The 16,912-nt window shown below is 40.4% G+C and overlaps 1 protein-coding gene across 1 annotated transcript; it reads right to left on the bottom strand.

Annotated features, from left to right (window-relative positions):
- Nucleotides 1-2,141: 2,141 nt before the first annotated feature.
- On the bottom strand, nt 2,142-16,754 carry n4bp2 (NEDD4 binding protein 2). Its single transcript, XM_005807771.3, has 16 exons — nt 16,067-16,754; nt 13,827-14,847; nt 12,623-12,747; nt 12,399-12,487; nt 12,154-12,230; nt 11,647-11,787; nt 7,390-9,779; nt 6,114-6,199; nt 5,969-6,014; nt 5,659-5,834; nt 5,442-5,566; nt 4,601-4,730; nt 4,156-4,332; nt 3,796-3,964; nt 3,269-3,392; nt 2,142-3,171 (listed from the first exon to the last, which is right to left on the bottom strand). Exons 1-16 carry the CDS (start codon nt 16,314-16,316, stop codon nt 3,126-3,128), a joined length of 5,172 nt encoding a protein of 1,723 aa, XP_005807828.2. The 5' UTR covers nt 16,317-16,754; the 3' UTR covers nt 2,142-3,125.
- Between the last annotated feature and the right edge of the window lie 158 nt (nt 16,755-16,912).

Here is a 16,912-nt window from a genome sequence, read left to right as displayed (position 1 = left end):
CTTTCTCTGGGGTTTAATGTGTTGTGGCCAAGACTCCAATAAAATGTCGTAATTATTACAGCATGCAAGCATATAATAAATAAGAGAAACTTGAGGTCTTGAGTCTACAATAAAACCACCTTATTTTCCATTTTAGATTGGGATCTTCAATGAGTCACACTTTACAGGTGTTAGGAAGTCCACATTAAAAACATTTGATTTACCAGAGGAAAAAATGAGTGGAGAAAAATAGATGTTTCAGTTACTCATTTCAGGCCACTTCTGTGTTTCCATCTGAGAGTCAGTGGTCAAACTGGGTCTGTTAATGCCAGGAGTAAATTTTGACAGTGGAAAAAGCTGTAAACTATTGGGGGGAAAAGCCCTGTCATGTCAAATTATAGACTATAAATGGTATACAACCCTTTAATGCTACATAATAAATAGTTTGTTATTCCAATAAGATAGACTTGGTGCATCTAAGTAGCTGCACTATGTGTAAAAGGTCCACTAAACAATCAAAATAGGACTGAAAATGCATTTCCGGGTGCCGTTTTTCCTCTGTTTAATATTGTTCGTCTCAGTTGCATGCTTTAAAGTGGGAGACAAGTTGTAGCACAATTAGACAATTTCACAATTAGACTGTAAAATTGTCATTGAAGCAAAAGAAAACTGATTTACAAAATTGCTAAATTTGTTACTTTACTGTATAGTTTTTGTAAAGGTGAATTACTGCCATCTGCTGGATTATTGAGGTATTTCACAAAGAGTGCAGTATTTATATTAAAGCCCGCATATCAAGTCCTAAGGTTAACACTTTTCCTTAAAGTGTGTACAAAAAGTATCAGTGAAATTTGCAAGAAAGTGTCATTTTCCTGTGAGTTCATGCAGTAGTCGCTATAATACTCTTGTAGCACACAACTTGTGAAAGTCCTTTCAAACATTTCTTTCAGAAATGTTGGTATGACATTAAAATGAAACAATAAAGTCAATATTTTTCTAATGTGCTGAATTCCTAAATGAGGCGATGTGTCTTTGCTATCCTCAATTTTTCTCTCTCACATTTTAAATTATGTACCTCAAGGTGGAAATTCAATAATGTACTTTGCAAATTGAAAGGTTTGTATTAAGTCAAGTCAAAAAAAAAACACACCTAAAGTTACTTGGTGAACCTATAATGTCACTCTTTTTGCTGAAGACCTTAAACTGTGAGCTTGTGGAGGTATGTTAATTTTGTACTTAATATGTTGCATGGTGGCAAGATTACCATTTATCTTGGCACATAATAATGTGCCAAGATACACATTTTGCTTGTCACAACCTTTAAAAATTGTAACTTTTGCTGTAACTTTGTAACAAGTAACTGTTTTATTGTAGCCTTTTACAGTCCAACTCCATTGACATCTTCTCTCGTCTTTCCCGATTTAAAAAGTATTTAAGAGAAATGGGCCTCCATTTCACCTAATATTTTTAATCCAGGGAAACTGAAAAGCATGTATTACATGTATAATAATTAGGGGTGCCAATAGTAGTGGCATGGGTTTTGCTTTGTAAACTTTTAACGCGTGATCTTCATGCCATTAGAAGCAAATCTACTTTTAGTGTGAGACTACTGTGCTGTATGTTCTCTTGTCTTTCGCATTTAGAGAAGACAAATTGGCTTTGTGTTATATTTATACCAATGGGAAACAGGAAGTCAATGATAAAAAATAAAAACTACATGCCAATAAGTCTGGAATGGGTACATTTGTAAAAAAAAAAAGTATTATTTCTTGCCTTGATTTTTTAAGCCTAAGTGAATAAGGATAAAAGAAAAAGTATGATTTTCACCATTGCATGTTTCCTTGTCTTTCCTATTTTAAAGAGCAGCTTGGATAGAGGGTCTGTCACAGTATACTTATAAATAAAAAGTAATTTACTGCATGTAGTTTAAGTGATTTGGTAGCACCACCAACAGCTATGGGACTAATGATTTTGCTGAAAAAAAGAGATATTTTTAAAGGCTAGATTTTTCGTCAACTTCTTTGTGTAACAAACTGCAGTAAAAGATTATGCATCTTTACAAGGGGTACCAATAATTGTGGAAGGCCCTGTTGTTTAACAGAAACTCTCTGAAAGAAGACTACAATCAAACACATCCAGAAATGAAAACACATGCAAGTACATGTAAACAAATAGATTTATTTCACAAATATCATGCTCTGTAAAATTGTACACATTGGCTAAAAAATACATTCATCTTTTGATTTAGTGTGCTCACAATAATATATACAAACAACAAAAGTGAACTGCTTTTAGAAAAATAAGAAGGCAATTTAACTTTTTTAAATTAAAAATAGTATCCTCTGGAAGACAGCTGGTATGACATTCGGCAAAAGACATTTTAAAAGCTACAAGGAATGAGCTGAAAACGGCCGACACACCGGGTCACCTGAGTTTGAGTGTTAGCAGCTAACCTTTCTCACAAATACGACGGGTTATAAAAACGTTCTGTTAAGGAGGCAGCTGCCTTCAGAAGCAACAGCAGAGATTGCTCAATCTGTTTCACAGAGCCGGATCTGTGAAGCTTAAAACATAGCATGTGGTGTCTGTAAAACTATAATCAAGAGGAAAAGCTGCATCTTCTTTAAAGCCGCTGACTTTGTAAAAACCATGTAAAAGAACATCAAGTTTAAGGCATTAACTGTGTCTCAAATAACGTCTTACATCAACACAGCAAGGGAAGCCTCCATTAAGCACAAAGCATCATAACTGATTTAAAGATAGGCAAAACATGAACAGTGGAGCTCAAACATGACTCCACGGAGTCTGAAAACTTCAAAATCTAAAACATATAGGAGGTAAAAATACACCATAGAAAATTTTATAATAAAATGTAAACGCTTTCAACCATTTTACTGGCAGATAAATTATTTCTGTTTAATACCAATGGAGTCCCTTCATATAAGGTGACACGGATTAAAATTATTTTCAGTAAATATATGACTTTTTGTCTTTTTAGTAGGTGCAGGACTGATGAAGAGGGGTATTTACATCAAATGAATACACATATTTACTGAGCTTTTACCCACTATATAAACTGTAGCACTGAAAAACGAGAGCGAGAGATGAAGAGAGTTCTGGTTCGCAGCAGTAGAAACCGGGTCTTTTCACTTCAAAGAGACCAACACGAGGCCTGGCTTTGGCTCACTGAACCTGACAGAAACACACACGGGAGAATCTATGGGTGAAGACTAACGTCTCTCTTCCTTTTGCGTGATTTTGTGTGTGTGTCGTGTGAGAGTATCCGTACCTGTAGTGCTTGTTGGTGAGGTAGTCTATGACAGCGGGCCGGATGCGGGCCACTCCCCCCTGGCTGTGGTTCCCTCTTCCTGTGATGACAGAGAGCTGAGGTTGACACAGACCCTGCTCGCACTCTGTTCACAAAGAGGCCAAAGAGAAACAAAACACACAAATTACTGTTAACAGGAGCACGCTCGCACCACAACGTAGTCGTAACTGAAGAACTGTAGAGCAGGGACAATAACAAGACTTAATGCTAAGATTTTAATGATTAAAAATATTTTTTTAAACCGTATTTTGTGCAAATGCAATAAATCATTCGAATTCTCTCAGTAACTTTTTGAAAAGGTTGCTACTCCTGCAATCTTTGTGCCATTTCAAAGCTAAAACTTACATGATACATTTTCATAAATTTACTTTTCTAAAATGGTTTTTCCTAAAGAAAAAAAAAATCAATATTTCAGATCATTCACACACTACTACGCCTTTCTACTGTCAGCTGAAAATCCCATCCAACTTTCAAAACACTGGTCTAACCTGCAGTTTTTTCCTCCAGTACTTGAGCCAGATGCTCTAAGGCCTCGTTCACATGCAGCCCATGAAGGTCCAGGATGTTTCTGGGCAGCAGTGATGAGTTGACTCTTTCAAATATCTGCACCGCTGCTCTGTGATTGGCCTCACGCATCCGCTGGCCGTGCAAGTGTCCCTAAGGCCAGAGCAGATACAAAACAGGAAGTAAATAAAAATGTTACTCTTAGGTGGATAGTTCAATGATTACCAACATTTTCATTTGTGACATACTAAAAGACAATCCCACAAAAGGAAATTTTAAAATAAAAAAAAAATATATATATATGTATATATACAGTATATATATTCTTCGCCTCCTGTTTTTACCTGCTGTGCGTAAAACGAAGCCACTTCTTTGCGACCTTGCCTGAAAGCTTCTGCAGCCTTCGCAAAGTTCTCAAGCTGTCGCCTCCTCTGAAGGTTGGCCTCAGCCCTGAAGTCTTCGTACTCTGGATCATCTGTATCCTGATAGTTGGGGACAGCAGACGCCAACGACTTCTGCTTCTGTTTGGATGAAGCAAAAACAGAAGGGAACACATTATGTTGTTTTCCATCAATAATGAAGCTTTTTATGGGATAATTCAAAGAATGAACAGATGTAAAGTAGCTTATAATGAAATTCAATAAATTAAAACAAGACAAATAACTATAAATGTATATTTTTGTCTTCAGGGTAATGGTTTTCTAACAAGCCTCTAGAGAGCCAAATCAAAAAAAAAAAAAAAAAGCAAAAGATGCTCATAAAAAGCTTTTAAACCAAAGGAATTTGCACCTTTTCCCTTTCCTTGCTGGCTGCTCTGTGCTGGTCCGACCGAGGAGCTTCCGGTGCAACAACCATCTTCACAGGTTCATCCTCGTTGAGAAGAGAGCGTAGAAACAGCTCAGTCTGGGTGAGACTGTAACTGTGCAAAGGAACAAAAAAAAAACCCCATGACTTCCCAGCAGTTACGGAGCAGTAGTTTGGTGGAATACTGGAAATGCTGTTTGTCCTCTTCGGTTGTAAAAAGGATCAGGGATTTTAGCTTTCATTTTCCTTGATTTCTGGAGTGAAACGATTAATCTTAATGGATGGATTATTGAAATAATTGCCAACTAATGTAATAATTGATTATTCATTAACTGACGTAGACAGACTATAAAAAGGGGCATTTGCTGAAAGAAAAACACACTCAGAGCAGTAATTAGGACTTTTCACATGTCAGCTACAGATGCTACAAATAACCAAGTGTATTAAATAAATGCTAGGTTATTGCACTTTATGCAATAAAACTTTTAGGTTCTTATTTTTAAAAATTATTTAATTATTTTGTCATTTTCATTTTTAATGTATGGCTAATATCGTATTAAAAAAAAGGCTTAAATGGTTAAATAAAAAAATCTGCAGAATGTGCACATTTTTTTGTCCGATTAATCAATTATCAGAATAATTGATAGAAAAATTGATTAGTAAAATAATTGTCAGTTGCAGACCCACATAAGAATAAATTCCAAAGAAAATAAAAAGTAGAAGCAGCTGAACAATGACTATGTCTTTTAAAGAGGAAGAGACAACTGTTTACATGATGTTACCATTGCACAACAGCCCTACAAGAATGAACATATTCTTTTCATACTTGTGATCTCTGAAGATGTCCTGCAGAAAATGCTTGTCGATTGTGGGGAAAAGTTGGTAAAGTTGCTTCTCCTTCAACAATGTAGCTCCATCCCAGCGATGGAGGTCAACGCGACTCTGTCTGGTCTGAAAGAAAGGCGGCCAGACAGAGTTAATGGAAATGTGAAGGAACAACCGTAGGGTCACATGTTATAAACACCTTTGTGGTGTTGTGATACCTTCTGCATGTTTGCCTGCAGAACTTGCTCCTCTTTGATGATGTCTCTAAGAGAGACGTGTGGACGGGACACATTCCAGTGATCCATAAACGGGATCCGAGAGCTGGAGTCTGGCTGGCCGGCCAGTGACACGTCGCCATTTTTGCTCATCGGAGAACTACCTGGATGTGTTTGCTCTTGTGGAACACGTAAACAATTAAAAATTCACATTTAAGAGCCATAAAATAACTACACTAAGCCTGCAAAATACTAGCAGGTACATTTATTGTGTTTAGAGTTTGTTTGTTGCTTCAAAATATCTGCTACTTACTTTCCTCGAGCAGCTGGAAAGATAGAGCTGCTTGTCTTTGTCTTTCCTGAAAAATAAAGTACATTTATTAAAAGAGAGACAGATGCACAATGGTAGATCTTGACAGAAGTGCTGGTGTTTATTTTTCTGCAGGATTTAATCTAACCTGAATAGTTTCTTTCCACTTTTGGTGGAGAAGTTTAGCCAGATTGAGGTCCATCAGCACAGCAAAGTCATCCGCTGAACATGTGCCTAACGGACAACCAATAAGATGCAATGGGGTTTAATGTGGCAGATACACAGAATACTGCACATAGTTGTAGTGTACATGGTTTTCATAATTATGCAATTAAAAATATGACAAAAGTGTGCATTTGCATTCATCTCCCCTTGAGTCAATACTTTGACTGACCACCTTCCACTGCAGTAAACTTACAGCTTTTATTGATATTTTTGACATTCATCTTTGCAAAATAGATCATGCTCAGTCAGACTGGATGTAGAATGTCTCTGAAAATCACATTCTCCACAGTATTTAGATCTGGGTATTGACTGGGTTATTCTAACACATGAATATAGTTTCCACTAAACCATTTAATTGTAACTCTGTTTGTTATGGTCCCTGAACCTGATAGGAAGCTAATTTCCAGTATTTCGCAGCAACTAAGTTTTCTTGTCTGTAACTCCATCTATATTTCCATCAACTCTGACCGGCATTTGCACAGAATGATGCTGCCGCCACCATGTTTCACTTTAGGGATGCTGTTTACAAGGTCAAGCTGAATATCAGGAAAGCATTTGTGATTATATCAGCTAAAAACAATACATATTGCCCTTTTCTGTCTTTCAATCCATTTTTTGAGGTTTATGTCAGCAATGATAATTACACATCTGGTTGTTCAGTCATAAGCCATCCAAATGGCCAACTTAAGTTTTGGCGTGCAGAGTGTGAATGGATAATACGCCACATACAATAGTGGATTACATTTCCTTTGATACTACAATGACAACTGATATTTGAAATATTGTGCAGCTCTAGTTGTAGGTGCTGCACTGTGTCAGTTTCACATGTAGGTCTAAAGTTCAGTCTTGGTCTCATCTGACCAGCGAAACTTCTTCCACATGTTTAAGTAATCGCTTTCTTCTTGCCACTCTTCAACAGGGGACAAATTTGTTGAGTGTATTAATATTAGTTGTCCTGCCAACAGATTGTATTACCTGAGCTGTGGATCTCTGCAGCTCCTACAGAGTTAATATAGGCTTCTTGAATGTTTACCAGAGTACAAATGCACACCACATATTTCATATTTTTATTATCAACATATTTCAAGGGGTATGAATGCTTTTGCATGCCACTGCATGAAACAGGTACTCTTATCCTGCACTTTAGATGGTTATTTCAGCTTCAAGTAAGCACAGTGAGCTCCCTGCATGTAAATTACCTGGGTCTACTCCGACAGGACCAAACAGCTCCGTTAGCTGCAGTGCCAGCTCTGTGGAGAGTTTCAGCTCCACGGTTTGGATGTTCAGATGTTGGCTTTGCCTCTCTGCTTTCCTCTGACTTTGTTCTCTTTCCATCTCTTCCAGCTCAGCCTGCAGAAGCCGGTTGATCTCATCCATGCTCGCGATATCATCGGTGGTTTCAGTTTCAAAGTCTAAGATGTCTACGCTCCCGCCCCAAGCTCCGTCTTCGAAATCAGCATCTGTGACCAAGAGGTCGGTGTCGGAACTGCGCTCCAGTTCGACTGCTTCAGGAGGAGAAGGTTCTGTGTGAGGAACCGGTTCTTGGTCAGAAGCTGGTTCTGATTGCTCATCGTCTATAACTGAAACTGATCCCCCTCCAAATGGTATGTCAGCGTTTTTGTTACCTTCGTTTGACACCCTTTCTGTCTCGTGAGTCAACTCCTGTGCTGCTTCTTTAGCCCCAGTTACTTCTCCTTTAGACTCACACTCCCTCACTGGTTCCAGACATTCACCAGTGTCTGAAACCTCACTCAAAGCTTCAGCTCGGCTGGATGGTTGGATGTCATCACAATCTTCATCCCGGAAGAACCTCTCTCCAGAGTCCAGCAGGAGGTTGGTGGTCCATTCCAAGTCCTGACTGCACTTGTCATACAGATCCTCTAACGTATCAAAACTAACGAGTTTAAAATGGCGGCTGAGAATGCGCAAGCTCTCCAGCCGGTTCTGAGTCACCCCAAGCTCCTTCTCCTCCAGCTGGGTGCCCTTCTCGTGCACCACCCGGTATGGCACCTCCGTGACGCTGGATGAGTTCACAGCAGATGCTGTGGAGGACAGCCACGGCACAAAACTAGAAGAGTTTCCTTCCAAAACCCGGACGTTGCCGGAGTGTCCGCTGACGACAGCGCCATCAGGGCCGTGGCGACGGTTGAGACGCCAGAGAAGAGCGAAGTCCTGCGGTTCCGTCTGACAGAAGCAGCTCGTTTCTACTGAAGCGAAGGCGGTTGGTAGCTCAGGGCGGGACGGGCAGAGCAGGTCCAAATCCGGTTTCAGATCAGAACTGATCGCTTTGGCATCAGAATTTGAGATATTTTTGGTGTCCGTATTTTCAGCAGCAGTGTTTGAACAGTCTGAATCATTCATGGAAGAGTTGTGAGAGAAGGTGAGGGCCAACTTGCACTGCTTCCCGGATCTCCGACCCTGTCGCTGCTTTTTTTCCTGACTGCTGCCAAAACTTTCTGCTTCTACAAATAACTCAGACGCCGGACTTTCAGGACCCTCACTAACCTGTCTCATATTCGACTCGGCGCCCTGGGATCTGCGAATTTCTTTCAGATCTGTGTCTTTGTTTCCAACTTGATCGCTGCATACATCTGTTGGCTCCAGTAGTTCTTTTCCAGTTTCTGAAGAATCAGAGATCCTTTCGGTGTTGGTATTCGCTTTGTTTTCACTCTCGACTCCTTCGCAACAACCTGTGCTGTTATGTGACTCGTTTGCTTTCCAGTCCTGAACGCAGTCAGGTAAGCCAGGTTTGCTCCGGTTTTGCTGCCTCTCTTCGGTTTTGTTAACTTTTTCCACCTTGCCACCTTCATCCTGTTTCTCAAGCTCTTCCCCGGAGCTGGGAGAGAGTGAGCAGGATGAACTCATCTGATCTGTGACCACACCGGTCTGAATAAGGTCAAGAAGCTTCCGCAACTCGGTTATATCCGGGCCTGATTTTACAATCTTTGATTTTTCATCATCACCTATTTTCTTTCCTTGTGTCGCTGTATGCCTCTCTCCTCTCTTCACCAGTCGCTGCTGAAGAGACTCTTCAGAGGGCCAGTCTCCAACAAAGTCAAGCATCTCAGAGTTCCTCTTTTCTTCTCCTTTCCCCACCATCTCCTCCTCTGCTTGCTCATCTGTTGAAGTGTCCTTGTCTGATGAGTTGGTATCTTTAACAAGGTCCGCAGCTTCTGTCTGGTCAAAACCAGACCTTTGTGATCTTTCCCTCTTCACTCTTTGTGCAATAGATTCAGAGAACGCCACAGGAACTTCATCAGAGTGGTCTTCATTCATCACAGATTCCACAATGCAATCTGGGATTCTCCCTTCTCTTTTAGTGGGATTCTGTTCAGAATGCACTTCACCCGAATAAATATCCTCTGCATCAAAAGCGTCTGGCCTGCTGGTTTGTTTTCCTAGCAGCTGGAGGTCGAGCGACTCGGTGGATTCACAAGAAGCGTCATCAGGCATTCCAGCGTCTTCGGAGCCACTGATGGACGACACGTCAGGGAGAGACGAATAAAGCTGAGGGTGGAAACTTTTACATTCCACATTCAGTCTGGACCGATCTACCAGGTCTGGACAGGGCGTGTCCGCAGAGCCAGGCCTACAAAAAAGATAGGATGGGATGTTGTTGATGTATGAACACAAATGTACATTAATATGCTGCAAGTTTTAAAAAGATTAAATGAGATTTACAATTTACCTGCTTAAAAGAAACTGTCCTTAGTCTTCTTACTCCTAAAAGCTGCGGTGTGTAACTTTTATAAACTAGATATTGTTTTTTTACATATTTATTAAAATCATAATGTCATGACAGTATAATATGAGAAAAATAATCGGTGAAAAAATAAATAAATCAACCTCCTCCACCTTCTCCCAGTGCTACCATCATCGGTGCTGTCTGCAGAAAGCAACCAATCAGAGCCAAGAGACAGGTCTTAGCGCTGTCACTCATGCTCATCTATCTGCTGCTCAGTGTTCTAAATATGACGTAGAAACAACTTAACATTCCAGGAAAACTGTTTATCTGCTGTCATCGATGGCCATACTAATGATCCTGAGCATTTGTGGCAGGTTCTGCAATCACAAAGAAATTGTAATGTAGCAAAGAGCAAGAGGGAGGATGTGAGCAGAGTACATGAGCATGATTGACAGCGCTAAGGTCCTCTTCCTGGCTCTCATTGGTTATTTCTGACCGAGTTGTGTATTTCTGCAGATGGTAATAGGACCACTGGGGGAAGGCAGAGTAGCTCAGTTTTTTCAAAAAACTGTGTCTTATTCTGTACTGCTTTGACATAATGAGTTTTAACAAATATGTGAAAAAAAAACAACAAAAAAAACATATTGTTCATAATATACCTAGTGAAGCTTTAAGCTTTTTCACATTTGTTTTCAATCTATTTTATTGGGACTTTATGTAATAAACTATTTCACAGTGATTTGTGAGAAAAGTTGTCCATTTGGATTGCATCGTTTTTACTCTGGTCATCCCGGATAAATGTGTGACCAATTATCCTTATAAATCTCAGTCATTAAATAAAGTCCATATGTCTGTAATTTAATCTCAGTATAAATCCAGCTGATCCATGAAGGCCTCAGGTTTTTTTTTAGAGAACATTAGTGAACAAACAACATCATAAAGACTGAGGAACATAGCACACAGGTCAGAGAACAGATGTGGAGAAGTTCAAAGCAGGATTCGGTTCTGAAAATTACCCAAAGCTTGAACGTCTAATAGGGCTCAGTAATTATCTGAAAATGAAGAGAGGATGGCCCAACTAATAAGCCTGGCAAGACATGACTGTCCTAAACTGACAGCGTGGACAAGAAGAGCCATAGTCAGAGAAGCAGCCAAGGGGTCTATGATGACTGTGGAGATCCACAGCTCTAGCAGGAGAATTTGCCAACAGGGAAAATATTTGAGTTTGGACTTAATGGAAGAGCCTAAAGAAAGCCATAAGAAACCCTGCCTGCAGTTTGGCCACAAGCCATTTATTGGGACAAAGCAAACACATGGGTAACCGAAATGTCATATCAGGCCCACATGCAAAGCGTTGTTTGACAGAAAACTAATTCTACACTTCACTTTGAACACACCATGCAAACTGCAATGCTGGAAGACTGGAGTGGAGGTTCATCTTCCAAAAAAAACATAAAACCAGAACTAAAGAGGAAGGACTGGGTTCAATTAAATTCTTTTTAAAACTATCAATTCCTTTTAACTTTGCAATGCTACATTGAATAGGCTTGTCACATAAAATGTCTTGAAATGTGTGGCTATAATGTGACATAAGTGCAAAGTGATTTTTTTCTACAGTAGATCTTAAGTCAAAATACTTGTTCCTTATTATTCTGAGAAAACAATAACTAACAAGTTATTAATTCAGGTTCCAATCCACAATGAAAGAATGTAACTTCAATGTAACATTACTTTCAAGCCAAACAGTGAAATGTTTTGAATAATCACTCACAGTGAGTGGCAGTTCTCCTGCAGAAGAGCCGGTTTAAACTCAGGCATGTGTGAGTTCATAATGGACTGAACCGTGACAAAGCGATCGTATCCATTCAGCATCCGGCGAATTGTTTCAACAGGTACGTTATGGGCGGTACGCCTGCAAATTAACACACACAGATAGCAAAATTACAAAACATTCAGTGTTTCCCCCAGAAAACTTGCAAAGCCCAGAGCTCAGGACCCAAGGTCAGTCAACCAGCCTCCTGTCATGTTTTTGAGTAAAAAAATTCTTTAAAGTTGACAGAAAATTTTAAAATATCATTTGATGGTTATGAATTTTAGGAAAACTTGAGGAGTAAATACCTAAACACCAACTAAAAAGTTTAAAAGAGGCAATCATTAAAAAAAACTATTAATAAATTTATAAAACTAAGCCTGGTGGCCCACCAGGCTCATAATACACTGAAGGAAACCTGACATTGTTCATAATAAACTAAATGGCAGACGTCCTACTGTCTCTTACCTCTCCAGCTCTCTGGGCTTGGATTTCCACCAAGTGTCCGGCTCTTTGAACAACACCTTATAGCCGTGTTTCAGCGCCTAAAGCAGACAGCACACTGCTGATTATCTGCAGTTTATAACACAATTGTAAGTAATCCATTATTTATAAGCTTTTCTTTCAATAATCAACTCTCCCACCTTATGTAACCTCTTTGTCACAGTGCACTGTGACAAAGAGGTTACTAACTTCTTTGCAAGCTAACTGACCTGAACCACGTAGGGTTTCATCTCCCATCCCTGCATGTTGGTGTTATCAATGATGATGGGGTTGATGTCACGCTCAAAACTCTCCCTGGCTGTGAAACAATTTCCATTTGCAAAACAGGAAAAACAGAAACTAGGGTAAAAAAACAAAACACTCACATTCAATCTTAAGACGTATAAAATGTTGTACTTTATATTAACGTGCATGCGAATGTTGTGTGAATGACCTCGTTTATGGTTCCACTCGTGGGCCTCCCCCAGTACCATGGGGTCAAATCGGTACCTTCCACCGTGGTTGAAATAGTCATCAGTGCTAAGCACGACTCCGCCTGGGTTATGCTCCAACAAGGCTCTGCAAAGATGCACATATTCATGGCTGATGCAACATTCAAGTGACTCCTGCAGCAGAAATTCACCAATTCACCAGTCTAATTAAGCAGACCTGTTTTAGTCACATCTGACTAAGACTGGGTTCAGACATCGGTTCAGTAAAAGCCAAAACTGTAAAAAAAAAAAATATGTATATACATTTTAAGTTTAAGATGCTAAACCTTTGTCTGCAAATATGTTCTACCCAGAACATCATAGTTTCAGCATCATCTGGTTTAAATTGTCTGAAAAAATCTCCTGTGAAGCACTTTTTACTGCCCAATTATTAATCAGTTAATCCAAAAATTAAACAGATTAGCTCTACACTGCATTGATGTTAAACCAAGCAGAAAGGACTGGGCTTTCTACATGTTGATGTGAGAAGTATTTTTTTAGCTTAGATACATCCTTTGCTACAGTTAACGCCGTCTTATGACATTTTTTGCAATATAATGTCTTTTTCTTTAATTATTTGTTTATTTTATGCCAGAAAAAAGAATGGTTAAGGTAAACACCTTCTTCTATACCAGCTAATATAACCTTACATACTCAAGAAGGTATACAAGGTGAGGTCATCGTACACTTGAGTCAGTAAATTCCTGGATTGTCTCACTGCATTGTTCTGCCTGTAGGTTATGTCTGGCTGAATAAAGGTCCCTACTTGAACCCTGATGGTTCTAGAAGATAGTTTTCTTCTTGTCACCAGTTTTTCTACTGAATTTTCTAAAGAATAGGTTTTGTTCCAGAAAGCCAGAACAGAGGTGAAGAAAATCAGCTTTATGTCCACTGATAGCAAGGGAACTTGTAGGTTAAAATAAATAAATCTGTCTTTTTTTTAACTCTCATCTGAGGTGCCAAAAAAGCAAGAACTCTATGTTTAACTGTAGTTACAATGTGAGAATCTGATTTATTGGTACAGAGCACAAGAGGCAAGACAATACACTGTCATAGTTTTAGTTAATAGCTCTGAATTCGGAGTCACGAGTCAATAGCAGTAATTTGAAAAAAATACACACACGTACAACTACGGTGACTACAGTCAAAGTATCACAGCATGTTTACCTTGCCAGGGTTGACTTGCCAGAGCCTGGAGCACCACGAAGCAGCACAAGCACCTTTCCTTGCAACTGCAGCCTGCTGTGGAGAGCAGGGGCCTGTGGGGCCGCTGAAAGGGCCCAAGACTTGAGGACAGCAGAAGGTTTGAGAGGTGACTGACTGATGGGGCCCGTGTTCAGCCAGGGGGAGGCAAGTCTGGAAGGGCTGAGCCAACAGGAGGGTCCCTGAGCCACGGGGGTGATAAAGGTTGGCCTCTGGCTTCCTTGGACCTGACGGCAGAACTCTGGTGCACCCAAGTTCCAGGATGATGACCCATAGCCATGTGGGTTGCTATTTAGTAGACTCGCTTTGGATCTGGCTCCGGTGGCTAATGAATCTGAGTATGTGGGTGCGGTACTTTCTGGAACAGTCTTAGATGTTTCCTGCTTTTTATACACCTGGAAAGCAGAGGGACGTCCCGACGCTGCTAGGTCCAATGGGGGCTTAGACTTGTCTGTATAGCTTTCTGTTGTCAGGTGTGTAAAATCCAGCACATCCTTCTGTGTCTCCAGGACTTCATCTCCCCATGTGCTGAGCTGGTTCAGGGGAGAGGAAACTCCAGACCAATCCTCCACCTGTCCGCCCGACAGGGACGTCTGGGTGGTAAAGCGCTCCTTGGATGCAGCTTCCATGCTGCTCTGAAGCAGCTCTGGGAGCGCCTGCTGAGGAGCAGGAGGAGGAGGGAATAAAGGGAGAGACGATGATACGCTGCCAGGCGTCTCGTCCTTGACATCTCGCTGCTCGGTTAGCGTCTCCAGCTCTCGATCGATGAGCAGGTCCAGGTCCTCCGTCAGCAGGTTTGTAGATAAAAGGGAGGAGGAGCAATGTGCCGTCCCGAAGGGATGTCCATCGGGATTCGGTTGGGAAAAATGATGCGGGCTGAGCAACGCTGCAGCAGTGCGCTCGAAGCCAGAGACAGGAGGAGGTTGTGGGGTCACGCCTTCAGCTGCACCAGACAGCTCCAGCAGAGAGTCCATTGCATTTTCAACTAAGGCAGATACGGATACAAATATTAGTGAAGGATGAAATGTTGACCATAGTTGTTAGATAACACAAACAATAAAACTTGTGCTCTTATTCCCAACTCTATCAAATTTATTTTGAAACACTATACACCAAACACAAATGCTACCAAATTAGTATGTTAGAGAATAACCTTATTGCTGCAATTTATTTCAACCAATTGCCTTCCTAAATCATTCATCCTGAGTGCTACTGATTAAATAAAACTGCAAAGTGCAGTCATTTTGCAGTGACAAAAAAATTACATTTGATTCTACACAGAATATAAGGATTTCCTGTTGCTTTTAACTATAAAACACGCTGTGTTAAATGCAGAGGGAGATTAGGGAGGGAGATTTGCAGGCGAACTTTGCCCTGATCATTGACTTGCTGGTCAGAAATTAAATTATCTGCTCTTCCAATCTGTTAATTAACCTCCACCACAATAGCTCTCTTTGTTCTACAGGTTTTAATATGTCAATAAGAGTCAGTGTCCTATTGTAGTATCAATAATGTGCTATGATTGCTAAGTCACAAAACATTGTGTAGAAAGTCCACATTCTCTTTCCCTGGAATACCTATGTCACTTTTTCTCCAAATATACAAGAAATAAAAATAAATTTTAAATGGCTCAGATCAGTATCAAAGTGTTTAAATTTTATAGAAAACAGAAATCTGCCACAAAATTCTGATGTTTGTCTCTAGTTAAAAGTACAATCCACAACGATCAAGAATAGACAATGTTAAACAAAGTTCTGTGTTGTTATTATACTTAACAACAACAGTGGTCTGAAGATCCCAAACAGAATGATGCCCAAGGCCCCATAAAACCTTGGACATAATATTTACAAGTAAATTCTGCTTAATAAACACTAAATATTGTTTTTGGTGGACTGTCAAGAAAACAAACATGATGCGTCATTCATATTCTAGTGACGAGTTCGTATTTATGTAGCTTCTAGTGGCAACAGGTGGAGGAGGGAGCATGGGTTTACTGAACTTACTGCAGCTGAAGTTGAGGCTGTAATTTATTACATTACTGACCTGGTACTATCATGAGAAAGGTCCAGTTAATAATGTTGTGTTTGTACGCTTCAACCTACCACTACTGCTGCTTAAGTCTTAGTCAGGAAGCTAACTGGTTAGCCTAGTTACAACCTGAACCAGCAGGTCGGACAGCGAAGGTTCCGTGTGTTTTTTGGTACCTTTAAAGTCGCACTCAGAGAGCACGATGTGTATAACCTCTGGGTCCAGATGTGAAAACATCTCCTGCATTGTTTTAAGGATGTTCTCCTTTTCGGCGCTGCTCTGATGGAAGTCATATCTCTGAGGTGCTGGGTAGCCCACGGGTCGTCCTCCCTCGGGTGGCCCGTGGGGCTGCCTGGCTGGGCTCTGGCCGTTTTTCTTTTTCCGAGGCATTACCTTAGCCGAGCTACTGCCACCGACTGCTCTCATTAGCTGCTAGCACAGCTAACGAGAGACCCGGGAGTCACAAGAGAGAGGCTCGAAGGTAAAAACATGCTACTATCACATCCACCGGAGTGCAGAAATTCAAGGTTTTGGTCCCCAACAGCACTCCAAGTGGTGGAGGTAGCGACGTCGGAAATGACAACTTCTTGGCTACTGCATTTCTGGAAGGGATGGCTGGAAATAGTGACTTCAAAATAAAAGCTGGACTTCTAGCTTTTCTTTTCTTTCCTGTCGTCGCTCAAAAGACCACGAAGCCACTAAAAACATTCCCTAAAAACTACATTGACAAATGTGTCCATCAGTGGAAGTGGAAAAAGATCGCCAGTGAACAATTCAGGAACCCATTTAGGAGCACTTCTAAAACAAAAAGCACATTATTTTTTTAAAAAAAAAGGTTATTACCACAAAAGCAAAATATGCATTCCACAACTGTAAAAGCAGTACAAGGCAGTTGCAAGTACGTGACAAATCACGTCACTGGATGCGTTCAATAACAGTCAGCCGGGGAGTAACCCGGGAGCGTTTCATTCTTTACCCGGGAAACAAGATTCAAGAGTTTAGTCCTTCTATAAAATATTTTT

The sequence above is a fragment of the Xiphophorus maculatus genome, chromosome 5 (assembly GCF_002775205.1).
Source record: "Xiphophorus maculatus strain JP 163 A chromosome 5, X_maculatus-5.0-male, whole genome shotgun sequence".
Lineage (NCBI taxonomy): Eukaryota > Metazoa > Chordata > Actinopteri > Cyprinodontiformes > Poeciliidae > Xiphophorus > Xiphophorus maculatus.
The sequence above is the reverse complement of the archived record's forward strand: the minus strand, read 5'-3'. Positions and strand labels throughout refer to the sequence as shown.

Excerpts from the sequence above, each read along its gene's own strand:
- n4bp2 (XM_005807771.3), bottom strand. The coding sequence starts at position 16,316 with ATGAGAGCAGTCGGTGGCAGTAGCTCGGCTAAGGTAATGCCTCGGAAA. Across the intron at positions 12,488-12,622 it reads CGAGTGGAACCATAAACGAG|CCAGGGAGAGTTTTGAGCGT; the intron begins GTCATTCACACA and ends ATTGTTTCACAG. Across the intron at positions 5,567-5,658 it reads TGCAGGCAAACATGCAGAAG|ACCAGACAGAGTCGCGTTGA; the intron begins GTATCACAACAC and ends CCTTTCTTTCAG.